The 16,813-nt window shown below is 46.9% G+C and overlaps 1 protein-coding gene across 1 annotated transcript; it reads right to left on the bottom strand.

Annotated features, from left to right (window-relative positions):
• Positions 1-420: 420 nt before the first annotated feature.
• On the bottom strand, positions 421-16,318 carry LOC134878284 (trinucleotide repeat-containing gene 6B protein-like). Its single transcript, XM_063904222.1, has 21 exons — positions 16,019-16,318; positions 13,836-13,923; positions 13,506-13,527; positions 12,761-13,183; positions 9,293-12,097; positions 8,448-8,603; positions 8,085-8,275; positions 7,859-7,924; positions 7,359-7,520; positions 7,139-7,276; positions 6,509-6,718; positions 6,223-6,339; positions 5,918-6,125; positions 5,557-5,700; positions 4,837-5,004; positions 4,430-4,576; positions 4,216-4,308; positions 3,825-4,040; positions 3,567-3,637; positions 2,585-2,724; positions 421-2,460 (listed from the first exon to the last, which is right to left on the bottom strand). The coding sequence occupies exons 2-21, from the start codon at positions 13,890-13,892 to the stop codon at positions 1,887-1,889; spliced, it is 6,108 nt and encodes a 2,035-aa protein (XP_063760292.1). The 5' UTR covers positions 13,893-13,923; positions 16,019-16,318; the 3' UTR covers positions 421-1,886.
• Between the last annotated feature and the right edge of the window lie 495 nt (positions 16,319-16,813).

Here is a 16,813-nt window from a genome sequence, read left to right as displayed (position 1 = left end):
CACAAAATAGATAACAAAAGACATTGATCACATCTTTAAAAAGTCCAGTCCAGCCCTTTAAATGTCTTGTTTTGTCAGTGCAATATTAAAAACACACAAAATGTCCATATTTTAAAGGTTGAAACTGAATTTTGCATTAAAAAAGATCAATTATCAAAATATATATAGATTATTTCCAGATTAAGATGACAAAGAAGGTTTTAAAAATTGTTTAAAAATAAGGCCCATCCCATTTTCTCCAAGATGACTCTTTCAAATGTCCAATATTGAATATGCAACAGGAGAGTAGTGCATATTTGAAGGGGTTTAAAATCAAATTTTCTACAATTCTTTGTCAGTATATTCAACGTATTGTTAAAATGTTTCACCTCCCTCCACAAACCTAAATACTCCCACACAAAAAGGACCACGAGGACAGAATTAGAAGCCAATACTTTCATCTTTATTAATCTTGTTCTCATTTGTTTAAATAAATTTTTCCTTTGTAAAATCTCTTAACGAAAACACTGAACAGGAGTGTTAAAGCCTGTCTTAATTTAAAACGAATACACAACAACAGAACATTGAAAACGTACGGTAACTCTTACTCTGCATCTGTAAACAACCCGCCACCCCCCCCCCCCACCCCACCCCCATGTCCCTCCCCCTTCCCCTCCACACAGTTTGATAAGATTTGGCATGTCCATTTACTCAACGCATATGCCTTCAGCTCTTTGTGTCATTAAAATTTTTCTTTTTTATTATTGCAGGTCGGACAATAAAAAAGACTAAAAAAAAACAACGAACAACTTCAAATGAGAGAAGAAAAAAAAAGCATTAGTGCCAATATTTCTTAACACAGTCAGCAGTTTACCGAATGTACTCAAAAACATTTTTGTATAGACCTTCTGTATAGTAAGCAGCCTTGCCCACATTATGACAGGCAGTAACATGCACACACACACACGCAAACACACACACACACACACACACACACACTATCCTCACATTCACACACAACAACTGTGGTTTTAATCCACAAACTTGGTCTCAGTCTCACTCATACTCGTGTCCATATAGTGTGTATACGACACATGGAGAAATGCAACGTAGCCTCAAACTGCCAGCAATTTAACATTTATCACTGCAACAGTAACAAACATGTTCAAGAGAGAATAACAGAGAAAGAGTGCGTGAGATACAACAGTAGGAGGTCAGCATTTTTGAAAACAGAACAATGACAAATTTTCAATATTTTCACTGTTCAAAAAAAAGAAAAGTTGAAACCATACATACAAACAAAAGAAAAACACACAGTAAGATACAGTTCTGTTTTCAATCAGAGCTGTTTGCATGTGGATTCGGTCTCCGCTTTTAAGGGGACGTGAATACAAAATGCACTTTAACCTCACATCATGTAGTAGTTTTTATACGATGAAGGTAATGCTGTTTACAGTGCCCATCTGTCTGAAGGCTCGTCTGTATTTGGTGTGTGCATGTGTATGTAAATCTGTTTTGAAAAGTCCCCTATTTACTAAGCACATTGCAATCCAGTCAAGTCTTTGAGACTCCTCATTCTTTCTTTTTTTCAGGTTTCAAGTCTAAGCAGTTGAAATCTTCATCTGTGGAAAAAAAGGCTGTATACACATCTAACAGTCCCTGCATTTGTTTATATAATAGCTTAAGTCTGGCCACGAGAATGTGTGTAAGCATGTCTCACATTTCTGCTTGATGTGTGTGTGCACATTTATATGCATACTGTGTATATGTACGCACGTGTGTGTATAGGTGTATTACATTAATATGCATACCATGTGTGTGTGCTATAGTAAGTACATATGTATCCCAGTGTATTTTTGTATCAGTGTGTCCAAACCTACACCTACAAATAGAGGGGGGGGGGCTCGTCAGATTGAGTCAGCCCCTCCCCCCAGCAGATCGCCAGGCAACAAGGCGGCAGGGCTGTCCATTTGGTGCCTTTCCTCCATTCGCGGTGCCCCCCACAGGCTGCTGCTGCTGGGGTATCCTGCAGTCATGCCCCCCCACAGCCCAGACCTAGCAGAGTCCACTCCCCCGACACCTCCCCCTCCCTCGCCGGCACCGTTGTTGCTCCACTGGGAGAAAACTCCCAGCCCGGGCCCTTGGGCTGAAGAAGCTTCTGATGAACTTCCTGTACCGTCGAGACCCTGCCAGGCGGAGCCAGAGGATCTCCCTCCACCCAGAGCCGCCGCTCCACTCTCCCCTCCGCCACCGTTTCCACCTGAAGTTGTGCCCCCCGCCACCCGCTCACTCCCAGGGGAGCTGCCTCCGCCACTGACCGCCGCAGTGCCTGCTCCAGGAGACCCTTTCGTCCCGCCGGCTGCCACTGACCCTCCCGAGCCGGACCCCTCCGCGCCTCCCGCCTGGGAATGTGCAAAATAGCGAGCCACTTCCTCCTCACTCACAAACTCTGCCAGGATGGTGGTGTTGCCCAGGACACACCTGAGAGGGAATTAACAAGAAAAGGGAGTTTAGATCCACAGCAGCAGGTATGAGGTTAAACACACGCGACCCGTTCATCAGAACCAGCCGGACATCTCAAAGTGCCAAAGAGAGGGTAACCTACATGTGCAGTGCACCCTGGGCCTTGGCTGCTTCCTGCCGGCTGCTGTAGCGAATCAGAGCGCTGCCCTGTGTGAGGCCGAGGTGGAAGGTCAGCAGCGGGCCGTGCTGCATGCAGATCGTCCTCAGCGTGGAGCCGTCAATCTACACAAGAGGAGAGGGGAAGGGTAAATGACTGATGTGCAACAAATATCCCAAGACTTCAGTTATAGGGACAGGGAAAGGTCAGGGAATGTTATGCAACACTGGTTATGTGAATAAACTGTGCATTAATGAGTAATACAGGGAGACACACTGTGGCTCCATCAGCTGTGCAGATGAGCCCTCTATTAGCAAAATGGATTATGGTAGAAAAACTAAAATCATTAAAAACTTTGTCTAGACTTCTTCAAACATTTCATTGCTTTTCCCAGAGCAGTGTCATGCAAGTGTCATTTGTGTAAGCCCTAATTGATTAAACGGCTCATCCAACTTCACAATCCAATTACAGCTGGGTCACGCATCATCTCCCTCATTTGCATAAGACAGGCTGAAGGGGGGGGAAGGGGGGGGGAGGCAGATGAATGTGCTCAACGATTTCACGTTTTGGGGATTTCAAACCCCGACCGATCGGTCTGAAGCTGCTTTATTTCAATTCTGCTTTTAGTCCTTATTGCTTGCACAGCATACTCCCGTTTAATCTCAGTTTATAGCAGAGGTGCAAAGTTACAAACTAAATGTACTCAAGTACCATACGCAAGTACTATTAAGTCACACTTGCTTTAAGTATTTCCATTTCATGCTACTTTATACTTCTACTCCACGACCTTTAGGAAGAAAATATTGAACTTTGTATTCTATTACACTATGACAGATAACCTATCTTCAAAGCTAAGTCAGAACCTTTCGATGGAGTCTTTACAGACTAAAGGAACTGGTGGTTAATTGAGTTCATTATTGACTTTATTAGTAGATTTCTGTCTCTTTCCACCTCTCTCACGTTATACCTGAGGGGTGAGGTTGCTCAGCAGCAGCCAGCAGCTTCCTCTGGGGGTAACACCATCGCTCCAGGTTGAGCCTATAGGAGGAGACAGAAGAAGACATGGATGGAACAATTAGTGAGGACGTTTTAGTTTTTGACAGTTTGCTGCAAATAAATGTATTCACAAAAAGCTAGATGTACAGATACAGTCTAAAGATGTGTCATTTTATCACTATCAAGAAGAGCTTCCTCTATCAAGATATACAGATAAGTCGACTAATACCTGGGCCGTATCTTGACTCTTGATTAATCCCGCCCCCTCCCCAGTTCCGAGCCATCCGCGGGCCTCCGCTGGCCCACGGGGAGGGCGAGGCCTGCTTCTGACTGGATAAGCCAGGAGGGGGGCGTGGCAGCTGTGAGCTGTTGCGATTGGTCTTCCACATCTTGTTTTGTCCGATGGGCTCCGGGGGCCAGCTGGGCTTGTACTCCGAGTACTTTCCTGAACAGGAAATGGGGAAGTGGGAGAAAGAGAGAGGAGGGGGTGGATGAGTTTGGACAAGCTGACCACAGAAATGTGAGAGGGGAGGGCGTAGTGCTTTCACATCAGGAAAGTACAGAGCAACAGAAACGAGCATATTACAGGATGAGGGAGAGTCAAGATGCCTCATACATACCTGTGCTGTGTGCATTGCTGAGGGGGCTGTCTGAGGCACTGTAGGGCCAGGCACCAGGTGAAGGCAGCGAGGTGTTGAGGGAGGGGTTTGGCCCTGCAGAACATTAAAGGGAAAGTTAAACCTCCTGTGAAAAAGGCTGGACTGCAGATAGAGCTTGTGTCACTGGAGCATGCTTTCAACTAAAACCACAGGTCTGGCACACTCGGAGACATACCTATGTTGTCTCGCAGTAACTGGTGGTCAGAGTCGTTGAGACTCGGGGGTCCCGGGGAGCCCAGGACACTCCCGGGGGTCATGTAGGGGTCAGACTCCGGGTCTCCACTGCTCTGGATTCCTTTCCAGGGCACACCGGGCTGGAACTCTGACAACAGAAACAGTGTTGGCTCTGTTCAGACCTGGCAGCAACATGCGTCTTAGGTAATCAGATCACTGGTGGACAACCGAGTGTGTCAGATCACAGCTGGCATCTGAACGCGGCTCCATGTGCGTCTCAAGTGACCGTGTGTGATCCGATCTCACTTACCTGCTCGGTGTGTAAATAAACTTGTGCTTAATTATGACACCTCACGTTCCAGTAGATGACAGAGGTGTATTCCTTCTATAATCCTCCTCCATATTCACCTGGAGGCCAGCTGGATGTGGCAGGTTTGTTGCCCATTTTACTCCCGGGGGTCCGGTGCCAGTTGTCTGCAGAACCTTGAGGGGGAATCCCCATTCCATCGCTGCCCAGCATCTCATACTGGGAGTACGGGGATCCTCCTCTCACCTTCATACCACTGGGTAAAGGACCTTGGGCGCAGAACACAAGACAGGAATAAGGATCGATTCACAACCTTAACACCGGGGAACTGAGGAGAATCACTTCAGAGCCGTCCCACAGCTTAACATCAACAGACCGGAGATACATTATGGTGCTTTCAAGGTCTATTTAGTCAAAAAACAACAATTCAAACTTGGATTGTCAAGCTATGTTCAAAGGTAAATGTAGAATTTAGCTTTTTGTATGACTTGCAAAAATATTAGAGGGAATTAATAACTGTTTACCTTTAAGCAGCTTATATTGCATAACAAAACATAAAATAAAATCTACTTATGCCAAGAATAATATTTAAATCAATGTAAATAATCTCACTTTTGTTGATATAGAGTACTGAATTTCAGGTATTTTCACTTTCCTGAAAGCAGTACTTACAATTATTATACAAGAGGATTAAATACGTGGAAATATTAATTTTAAAAAGGTACTCTTTGAACCATTAAATGAGAGAATCACTTCTGATAATAAAGTGTTTTAATTGCAATGTTACTCTGGAAAGGTTGGACCGCCTGGTGTTAACGTACCATTCTTGTGAAGAGCTGCGTCAGGGGGGGATGGAGCCGGGGAGTGTCCCTCCATCATCCATTTGAAGCGGGACTGCTGTCCTCCTGTGTCCTTCATCCCTCCCATCATGGGACCCAGCTCCAGGCCTCCACCAGGGACGAGCCCTGAAGAGTGGAAACACACATTTATGAGCACACTATTGTAATGTATTGTGTATTTTCCCCATTTGTTGTTGAAAATCCCTGGGATTGCAGCGAGGATTAAGGACTAGGGACCATTTAAAGTGGATTTAAATGAGCTGTAGGAACATGCATGATGTTTGTTGAGTCTTTCTCTCACAGTGAGCCATCTCTTCCTTTAACACCGGCCCTTCTGACTCACCAGAATACATCCCTTGTGTTTTGGCATGAAGATCTGATAAGGCGCCTCCCATTCCAGGGTGAGGAAGGGAGTCTACCATGGGCTGTTTGGATAGGCCTCCCCCCAGGTGAGAGGGGGACAGTTTGGAGCTCCCTCCTGGAGCTGCTCCTCCGACTCCACCCTGCTGATGCTGTCTCTGCTGCTGCAGAATAGCCATGATCCTGGCCAGCTGAGGATCAAGAAAAATGTGTGTTTAGAAAATCTGCAACCTAAATAGGCAGATTGAAGGCAGAGAAAGTGACAGTGTGTGACACTTGGGTGCTGACCTGCTGGGGGTCAGGCTGCTGCCGGAGAGGCTGAGGCTGGGGGAACTTCCTCTGGTTCTGCAGGAGCTGCTGCTGCTGCTGCTGTTGCTGCTGCTGCTGGAGCAGGAGCTGACAAGCCTGAGGGCAGACATGTTGAGGGGTGGAGGTAAAACAAAGGTAAACAAAGAGGAGCTCACACACACACACACACACACCCACACACACACACACCCAGAGTCATTGGAGGGTGGGTTTCGAGTGTGACGAATCATTACATCTCTTAGCAATCTCAGAATGTGTCACGTACCAGATGGAACTGCTGCATGTGGGGGTAAATGTTGCCGAGCATTGCTAGCTGCTGCGGGGAGATCTGAGGAGGGAACACTCCTCCGCCAACACCGCCGACCCCTCCGACACTTCCCACGCCTCCGACCCCGCCGACACCTCCCACTCCTCCAACCACTCCGCCCACGCTGCCACCGGGAGAGGGCATCTGCTTCAGCATGGGGCCCGGCACCTGCGCGTCACAGGAAGTTCTTAATGTACCGACACTTGGGGGAGGGTTTATGGGAAACGGGGACAATCTATTTATGGTTTATTGTATTTTTTTTGCAGACTATTGGCTTGTGTATTAAAGCACTGGTTTCCTCCCACAGAGTACACAGGAAATAATAAAAAGCTAATTATTTGGGGATGTTTAAACTCCGTCTTAATAGCAGCTGTGTCTTTTTATACCCAGACAATAAATAACAATGCGATCCGGCAGTATTAACATCAGTGGATTTCTTTAGCCTTTTTGAAGACCATTGGCTGTTAAATAATGTCCTGATTTCTTATTCTCATATACAGAATTTGTTAATGGTGTTTTAAAAACCGCTCAAGGTAAGAAATAAATATGCATCCTCTCTCTCTCAATGCATCATCCATCACCACCAACCTGAGCAGACAGGAACTGATGAGGCACTTGAGCACGTATACCCTGGGAGGGGTTCATGGGATGCATGCCAGGCTGGTGCATCCCTCGAGGTGGAGGCATCCCCCCGCTGCTGCCGACGTACACCCCGTGGCCGCCCATCTGGGGAGCGATGGAAAACACACACAAAGTTAGTTTGTGTTGTTGCATGTGTTCACTTGAGTCATCCAGCTCCCACACTTACCTTTTCACCATAGGGCCCCATGTCAACAGGACCCATGTCTTTGGAACTAGGCATGCGGTAGCCCCCTCCTCCACCTCTCCCTCCCCTCCGCATCTCTCCGTTGTAATCAGGCATTCCTCTCTTGTCTCCTTCCATCTTCTTGTCCAGACTGGGGTCATCGCCCTGGGAAAACAACAGCGTGGTAAACAAACTGGTGCATGGGACCGAAACGGAGACCAGGAGGTGAAATTACAGATTACAATTGATGAGTGATGGGTAAATATTCTGCTCATATACAGGTTATTAATTGTATTTTGGGTTTATAATACTATATGTGTATTTGCATTTACTTCTTTAGTCCCCCTCTTTTTGATAGTCGATTTTAGCTCCAGTTTTCTTTTAATTCCCTCTGAAAGAAGGGCAGTCTGCTCTGATTCGCTGGCTGATTAAACTGTATGCTGTTTGATTTGCCGCAGGGTTGAAAGTGCCATTATTCATCATTACTTTTTTGTGAATCTTACCATGAGACCCATGTTAGAAAACTGGCGTGACACTGGGTTCATCCAGCTGTCCCCCCCTCCTCCACTCTGTAGGGAAGAAATGCACACGTTACTCTCAGTCTGTGATACCTGTTTACTTTCAAAACACTTTCCCAACGTGGGATGAATGAAGTATATCTAATCTCATCTAATCTAAATCTGAAGATCATGAGGCCTTGTTTTTTCCTAGAGTCTCCTCTCCCCCTACCTTCATGTTGCCCCTCTTTCCTCCATGACTCTGCCCCCAGCCTCCGGAGTTGTAGGAGGAGTTGTTTCCCTGGGAGCCGCCGCTGTTCCACGGTCCTCCACCTCCATCGTCCTCTTCGTCCCAGCTGGGGTGACGGGAGGCCGCCACAGAGCTCTCTCCCTTCCCTCCCCAGCTCTCCATCGACTTGTTGCCTGCAGAAAGAAACACATCAAATGATTGGAACAATGTCGTCAGTCCTTCCCGAGTGTGGTTTTAAAATGCTGAAGCCATCATTCATCAAGAGAACCTTGTTTACTTTGAGCATCGTGTCTCAAAGACACCTGTAGGCTGATATATTGTAACTTTTTTTTCTTCACTTCTTACCAGGTTTACCAGGGTTGGCCGAAGGGTTCCCCCAGCCAGAAGGTTTGCTGGGTTCATCCTGATCCCCCCAACCTGGCGCTGCCTCCGACGACTGACCCCAGGTGTTCGTACCGTTATCCCCTGACTGTGCACCTCCTCCCCCCCACATGCCTGGACCTGGAGATTGGTGAAATACGAGACACATTAGGAACAGGAGTAAACGAGCTGAGGTCACAGAGGGCAATCTTCCATCCATCAGCCATACAGTCCTCTGTTTAGTGTCGTTATCATGCTGCTTTAGACCACCAGTGCTATGTTTGTAAGGTTTACAGACACCTTTATAAAGGAGAACATTTGGTACCACTTAACAAAAAGACTATAAAGGGATTACGAATAGTTTGTGATTCATTTGATAATTAGGTTGTGAAAAGCTTTTATATGACAAGATCTGTCACTGGCTGCTTGCCAAATAGTGAGCCCACATTAATCTGTTCTGCTAAAGCTTATATTGGCTACTTAGCTTAAGAGATGCCAAAAAAACATCAAGATGGATGGGGGAATCAACTCAGAGAACAACAGATACCAAGGATGCTGGCTGATGAAGACGGAGTAAGCTAGGTAGCCAATATAAGGCTTAGTCATCTTGCCAAATAGTGAGCCTATAGTGAGCCTGTGTTGATGTATGAAACTATGTTGAACTGGTTTATAAATGGTTCTTAATGGTTAATAAAGTGTTTACAACCTCATTAATAACCTCGTTATAAACCCTCTATGAATCCTTTATAACGGCAGTCTTATTGTAAAGTGGTACTGTAAATATAAATGTGTGATTCTGATGAGACTCTGGTTGTGGGACATGCTCTCACCTGCTGCAGTGTTGCCAGGGTTACCGTCCCGGCCGTGCTGCATCCCCTGCTGCCTCCTGGGTGGTTGCTGGATGGATGGCGGGGGGGCCTGCTGACCGGGCGTAGCATTCTTTTTGTCCCACAGATTCACATTCTTGCTTTTGTAGCGGGTCGGGTCCCCCCAGGCTGACGTGCCGTCGTCGATCTCCATCTTGCGGCTGATGGACTGAGGGGAGGGCTCTTCCCAGCCGCTGGGCTCCAGGGAGTCCCCCCCCCCACCTCCGGGGATTTCAGGTATCGGGCCAGATGTCCAGCCTGAACTTTGGTTCTGATTCTTGGGAGGTGGAGCTCCACCCCCGGCATTGGAGCGGCTGTTCCACCCTCCCTGCCCGGGGCCTCCTGGGGGGGGCCCCTGTGATTGGTGTTGCTGTTGATTTGGGGCTTTCATTGGAGCCGCTTGGCTGTTTGGTATCGGTGCTGCTGCTGCTGCTGGGTGGGGCTTGGAACTCCCCCAGTCCTGGTGAGGTTTGCCTCCACCCACATCTCCCCCTCCACCCCATCCTCCCCCCTGAGAATCATCCGAATGACCCCAGGAAGATCCCTTCTCCTCAGAGTTGCTTCCTCCTCTGCTGCGTCCATCTCCTCCAGGCATTGAGTCCCTCTGTCCCCTGTCTCCCCCCCAACCACCGGCCTCTCCTCTTCCACCCCCCTTCCATCCCATTGTCCCTTTATCCTCTGGACAGTCTGTCCACCCACTACCCTGTTCGCCGTAGTCTCTCCAGTTCCCTCCTCCTCCCCGATCACCTCCTCGATCCCCTCCTCGATCCCCTCCTCTGTGATCCCCCCACTTCTTCTCTTCAGTCCCCCACCCTTTGCCCTGGCTCTCAGGTGGGGGATCCCCCCATCCTCCAGCTTCTTCTGGCGTTCCAGGCTTCCTCGCAGCGCTACCAGCCATGTGAGGACCGGAGGTGGACTGTGATGCCCCCCCCTCCCAGCCGTCCCTCGCTCCGGAGCTGGAGGGATCATTGGTGGTTGAACTCGAGTTAGACGGGTAGCTGCGACTGGCGGGGGTGTTCATGGCGGACGAGGAGAAAGCGGAGGAAGATGAAGAGCTTCTTTCGCTTCTGCTCCTGACTCCCGTGACAGGGTCCAGGTCCCAGGCCACATTCTGTCGGATCTGGGTCTGCCCCCACCCGGTGTTGGACAGGATCCTGGGGTCCAGGTCGGATCGGCTGAGCATGCTGAGTAAGGCCACGTCAGCAGTGGAGGTCTTCTCGGAGGACGGGGGTTCGGACGAGGCTTGCTCTTGTTTGTGTCCGCTGTCGCTCCCTCCTCCGCCACTCCCGGCTGTCGACACTCCTCCGCTAGAGGATGAAGGCGCTCCACCTGCCGGGCCTCCGACCTGTCCTCCCCCTCCCCCTCCACCCCACTCCACCTCCCCGCTTTCCATCCCTTTCTGATTGTCCCAAGCTTTTGTCATAGTTGCAAACTTTGGTGAGGTGGAGTCCTTCAGAGCGCCGCCACTGCCTCCACTGCTGCTGCTGTTGCTGCTCCCGTCTCCTCCTCCTCCTCTTCCTATTGCTAAGTTGCTCGAACTTACACCTCCCGCCGTGCCCCCCCACTCCACTTCTGAACCGCCTCCCTCCCACGCTCCCTGAGATACCGCTGTGGTATTTGAGCTACCATCATTTCCCCTGCCCCACCCTCCCTTGTCACCCTGGCTTCCAAAGCCCCACACACTCCCATCCTGCCCCTGAGCTCCACTTCCTCCTCCACCTCCTCCTCCACCACCCCCCCACCCATCTGCCTGCGAGCTCCCACCTCCACTTAGGTCCGAGGACACCGGAGGCATGGATCTCCAAGAAGAAGAGGCGGCGGAAGAGGAAGACGAGGAGTCGACACTCCCTTCGCCTTCTGCACCTCCGCAGTCCCGCTCGTCGCCGCCTTCTTGATTTGGTCCTCTTGCCCCCCCGCCTGAACCCGACTCCGGCCCGAGGTTTCCTAAGTGCTGCTGAGCTCCACCTGCAGCCGCCTGCTGATGGACGCCCGGTTGATTCACAGATGAGAGAGAGAGAGTGGTGCTGAGGGCGGCGCTGGCAGAGAGCGAGGAAGCCGGAGTGATGGACGAGGGTAGTGGAAGTCCGTCGCCAGCTGATGTGGACGTAGCACCCGTCGCCAGGGTGGGCCAGGCGGAGGGGTTCACGTTGGGGTTGAAATTGGCACCAGGGACGCCGCTGCTGCCACCTGCGGGGCTCTCCGGAGGCCCGGGAAGAAGATGGGAGACTTTGGAATTGTAAAACGCTGCCGACCCGAGCCCTGTCTCCGCCTGAGAGGAGGAGGAAGAGCCCCACGCACCGCCACTCGACTGAACACATTCATTAAGCGAGGAAGAGGGGGAAAGAGGAGAAGAACGATGAGAGGAAGGATTGTCCATGTTCCCTGCTCCTCCTCCTCCTCCTCCTGCTGCTGCTGCTGCTGCTCCTCCCTTCTGCTGGATGTTTCTCTCACTCCATGAGGCACTACTGTTGTTGTTGTTTCCAGGGCAGTCTTGCTCCTGCATACCCCCTCCTCCTCCTCCTCCTCCTCCGGCCCCGTCAGAACTTGATTTGGCCCCTCCTAGGATGCTAGGCCAATCCCCCAGGTCCGTCCCGTCCACAATTACCTTCCCGCAGCCCTGAGAAGAGGACTGGCTGCCAGAGCCCGCCCCCCAAGTGGAATTTGCATAAGTTGAAGTAGTAGTAGTAGAAGAAGAAGAAGACGACAGAGCAGCGACGCATGATGAGGATGAGTTGGGGGGTGAAGCGGAGGATGAACCCAGGTTGGAATCTATGGGGACAAAGTTAAGACCGTTTGTATTATTAACAATTAAAGCTTTTTCAGCACCAGAATGGAAGCAAAGGTTCTCCTATTACTACAAGTTATTAGTCAGTACAGTGAATGCACATTAAAGCATAAGTCCCTGCTGCAGCAGACCCCGGTTCATATCCAGCCTAGGGTCCTTCTACACATGACATCCCCTCTATCTTCCCCTTTTAAATCTATCTCTTTAAAAAAGGGATAGATCATTATTGTAAAGACAGGTTTGCACGTACAAAGAATTTGCTTTGGTGTAAAGAGTGCATACATAGGCACAGTAGGATAAATTAAGTATAAAAGATCAAGAAAAAAGCAAAACATGATTTTAGAAATATTTACAGAAAATATAAATACAAACTCAAAAAGTTGTGCAGAGTGGAGCGCTGTGCACATTTTCTATTTCTGTTTGATAAACTGTAAAACACCTATTGTCCTTTCTAAAAATGTATAATTGCTGTATATATAATATCCTACTTTATATTTTGTGTATATGTTGTACTTCTTTAATGCTATATTATTTCTATTGAGATGTTTACATTTTGAATTGTTTATTTCTAGTCTTTTAATCTATCTATCTATCTACCTATCTAGTGGACTTCGTATCATATATTTTTCTCCGAGACATTAACCCACCTGCGCCTCCAGCTGTGTTTGCATCTGCTCCCTGGGAGGAAAGAGATGGGGCGCCTGCCCAGCCACTGCCTCCTCCAACACCCCCGTCCCCTCCGCCTCCCCCCAGTAGCATGGAGGACAGCGGTGGCTGGCCCCTCTTCAGTAGCACTTTATGGTCCTGCTGGCAGCGAAATCTCGGCGGAACCTCTCTGGACATGTATCGCTGCTGTTGGGAGGTCTGGCTTCCAGAGGGGGAGGAGGTGGGCTGTCCGTTGGCCACAGCAGTCCGCTGCTTTGCATTGTTCCCGCCACCAGGAGGAACTTGTGCAGAAACCCCGGCTGCACCAGGACTAGGGGACAAGGGGGCGACAGGGCCAGGGCTGGGGGACACTGAGCCTGGGGTGGCTAGCGGCTGGGAACAGGAGGGCTTGGCTGATTCTGGCACTGAAATAAACAGGAAATAAAATATATTAAATAATGACTTAAACATGATAAAGAGGAAGATGAAAGATGCATCTAAAATGCACACAAGTTAAGATACTGTATAGCTGAAAGTTTAAGAAAAGGTGTCTAAAACTGTAGGTATTTGTGCATAATCCTACACATTAATACTCATGACCATCACAGTTGTTATACAAACAGGAAACTACTTATTAAAGCATATTTTACAACAACATATAGAAGACTGCCACTGACATGGTCCAGTGGAATAGTGAGTGATAAAAACATGATAAATGTAATGATGACAAAACTAAAATAAACATACCTTTGATTTTCTGTTCTGGCACCTAAAAGACAACGAATAAGTGAGTCAGATAAAAGGCAGAACAGAATTTGTTGGGGGCAAATAAATGTTTTCTTGCGAAGCTTTAGTCTTAGTACTAGACCAGGACATGTACAAACATTAACAACATGGCATTGAATGCTCCTTTTACAATTTATAAGCATGACATAATCCTTCTGAAGATGATAGGCCATAAAACCTAATAAAATATTCCAATTCAACAAACACCGTTCTTGGTAAAGATATGTAAGCCAGATTATCCCGTGCAAAAACAGGAAAAGTCAGCTGGAAATGTTCTGTGAACTTGTTTACCTTCTGAGAGGTTTCCCTTTTCTTTTTATCTTCTTTCTTCTTTTTCTTGTCTTCCATGAACTACTGTTCCCTTTCCTGATTCTCCTGTCTGTGAAGAGCAATGTACACGTTCAATTATTTATATTACACACACACAGAGGCACACCGATAGTAAAGTTGAGCTCACGAAAGCACGACTTTTCTCACAGAGGCACATCCACACATGTATACACTTTCACTCAAAATGAATAAGCATTTCATCAGATAACAGCTAAGTAATTTCCCACATGGTCAAATTTGTAAATGCTCGTAATGTTAACCAGGGGTGGCCAGCTTGACAACAGTCCTTGGTAGCCTAGCTTCTCACTACATAATTCATTAACCAGCAAACGATTGCAATTCCAACCAACACACAACGCAGGCAGCAGGCAAACAAACAAGTGACTTTAAACTCTACAACATTTCTAGAAAGGACCAGCTCTTCTGCATTACAGTATAGACAATAATAGCAGCATGATCCACAGAATACTAGCTTTATTGTCAGTATGTATGACTGGATCTGTCCAGTGTCATAAAAGACAGGCTTTTGCTGACTTTAGCGTTGCAAAAGTAAACCTATACAACATGCGATTACACAACTCAAGTCAGGTACACGTATTTGGTAAAAAGCAAAACAAACTATAGGAGCTATTATTTGTGTTTGTTCATGTAGATCATGTGTAGGTGAACATGTCAAAAGAGATCAGGTACCTGAGAGCTGTAAATGCAACTGGGCCCTGTGTTTGTGTTAGCTAAACTGCACATAATTAGCATCATGTCACTCAGCGCTAATGTAAGCTAACTGGGCAACGTATGGCTCTAACCCTTCACCTGTACAAATGCACACCTGGCATGACCTTTATTATGCAGTTTATGTATTCCTTACAGAGGCAGACTATATTGGGAGCAAACAGTGAGAATATTATGTATATAACAGGCCAGTAAGGAGCAGCTAACACTAACAGAGCTTCACTCGCGTTAGCAGCGAGCTAATGCTAACCGACTTCAAAGCAGCTGAAGAGCCGTGTGCAGTGACCTGAGAGCCGGGGGCTGGAGGAGGTATTCTGCCCCAGAGCAAGGTGCCTCCGTGGGACTAAAAACCTCTACGCAGTTGACTACAAACAACAAACACGCCGTATAAATGAATGATATGCCCCACTATAGTCAAACAAGAGATAATCTCATTCACTGTATGCCAGAGGTGGATGAAGTACTCAGATTGTGTACTTAAGTAAAAGTAAAAGTAACAAACTCTAGGAATACTCTGTAGCATTCAAAATCTTAATTAAGTAAAAGTACAAAAGTATTAGCATGTCAAAGTACTTGTTGTTTGATTGGTCCATTTCAGAATAATATCTCTGATATGTTTTATAATGATTGATCATTAAAGTTTTCTCAAAGCTGGTAAAGGTGCAGCTAGTTCTAATGGCTTTGTATACTGCAGGGTAGCTGCTGAATTTACTCCAGGTGAACTACAGTCTGATTATAAGGGCTGATTATATTTCACACCATTAATCCAAATCTGATAGATATTATATAAATGTAGTGGAATAAAGGTACACCATTTACCTCTGAATTGTATTGCCGTAGAAGTAGCAAACATTTGAATACCCAAATAAAGAACACGCAAATCAAACGTTACTTACTGTACTTGAGTAAATGTACTTAGTTACTTTACACTACGGGTATATAGTTGAACAGAGCATTTAATATACATACTTTACGGTATTTATTCGTCTATCGTAAAACCGAGATCCTTTAGTGTACCTACTTTACGGTAATTATTCGCAGTGGTGTAAAGTAACTAAGTAGATTTACTCAAGTACTGTGCTAAAAAACAATTTTACCTGGCAATAAACTCGATTCTGATGTAATGTACCTTCTTTACGGTAATGGTTCGTCTATAGTGGAACAGAGATAATTCCATCTACACACTTTACGGTAATTATTCGTAACTTTATAGTAAAAACAAGTGAGGCTGGCTCATAACGATAACGGTCGACAGGGCCAAATCAAACGACGAACTTCAGTGACGTTTCTTCAGCGTTGCAACAACCTACCTCAACTGAGAAACACTAATGTTGTTACCTGTATAAACGCAATATATCCAACGTTAGCTACAAGCACATACAACATGAAAGCTGCGTTAATGTTAAAACACTCACCTCGGGAATCACATAGGACATAAAGTGCTTCTGTGCAAAAATTCTTGCAGACCCACCGCTAGCAGGCTAGCAAAGGTAGCTAGCCTAGCGAGCTAGTTCTTCGAGGCGTTCAAGGCTAAATTGAATAAGAAATGACATCACCGAAATGATAATCGTAGAAAAAAAACCGAGGAAAAGGCGAGTATTCCTTTTTGTGAGCGACTGTAGTTCTCAAGCTGTAAACAAAACATGCATAACCCCTTGATGACTGTCAGACGCTGTGTGATCGGTTAGTTTGCTATCGGCCATTTTGCTTCTGTGTGGAGGTTTTAGCAGCAAATGATATCACCAGGCTGGTTGTTGATCAGAGAGGGGAGGAGGAGGAGCAGGAAGCCGCCACCAGGGGGCGGTGCTGACACTGTATACATGACGTCATACACGAGGGTGCACAGTGCAAATAAGTAAACAAACATTTCTGCTGTGAAGGTATAGGGACACTGCTGAGCATTTATCTTGGAATAACCCAAATTACGAAGAGGTTTCTCGGGGCAAAATTGTTGCGCTCTTATTTATGACACTACTGCAGAGACGTTTGATTTGCGTTTGGGTTTGTTCTTGGTAAATAATCATTAAAAAATCCACTTATGTAATCCTGTTTTTATTCATTTCATTTAGCAGATGCTCTGTCAAAACATTGTCAGTGCTACAACAATGGCTTCAATTAAACCACACCTTCCTAAGTATGTTTTACATGATTATTTTTAGCCAAGATGCAGTTCAATCAGGTGTGTTTTCAGTCTGCTACGGAAGATGTAA

Source organism: Eleginops maclovinus, chromosome 16, assembly GCF_036324505.1.
Source record: "Eleginops maclovinus isolate JMC-PN-2008 ecotype Puerto Natales chromosome 16, JC_Emac_rtc_rv5, whole genome shotgun sequence".
Taxonomy (NCBI): domain Eukaryota; kingdom Metazoa; phylum Chordata; class Actinopteri; order Perciformes; family Eleginopidae; genus Eleginops; species Eleginops maclovinus.
The sequence above is the reverse complement of the archived record's forward strand: the minus strand, read 5'-3'. Positions and strand labels throughout refer to the sequence as shown.

Bases quoted from the DNA above. Each gene is read 5' to 3' on its own strand.
- LOC134878284 (XM_063904222.1), bottom strand. From the start codon at position 13,892: ATGGAAGACAAGAAAAAGAAGAAAGAAGATAAAAAGAAAAGGGAAACC. The intron at 12,098-12,760 runs GTGGGTTAATGT...TTGTCCCCATAG, and splicing joins AAACACAGCTGGAGGCGCAG to ATTCCAACCTGGGTTCATCC. The intron at 4,577-4,836 runs GTGAATATGGAG...TTCTGTTGTCAG, and splicing joins CACATCCAGCTGGCCTCCAG to AGTTCCAGCCCGGTGTGCCC.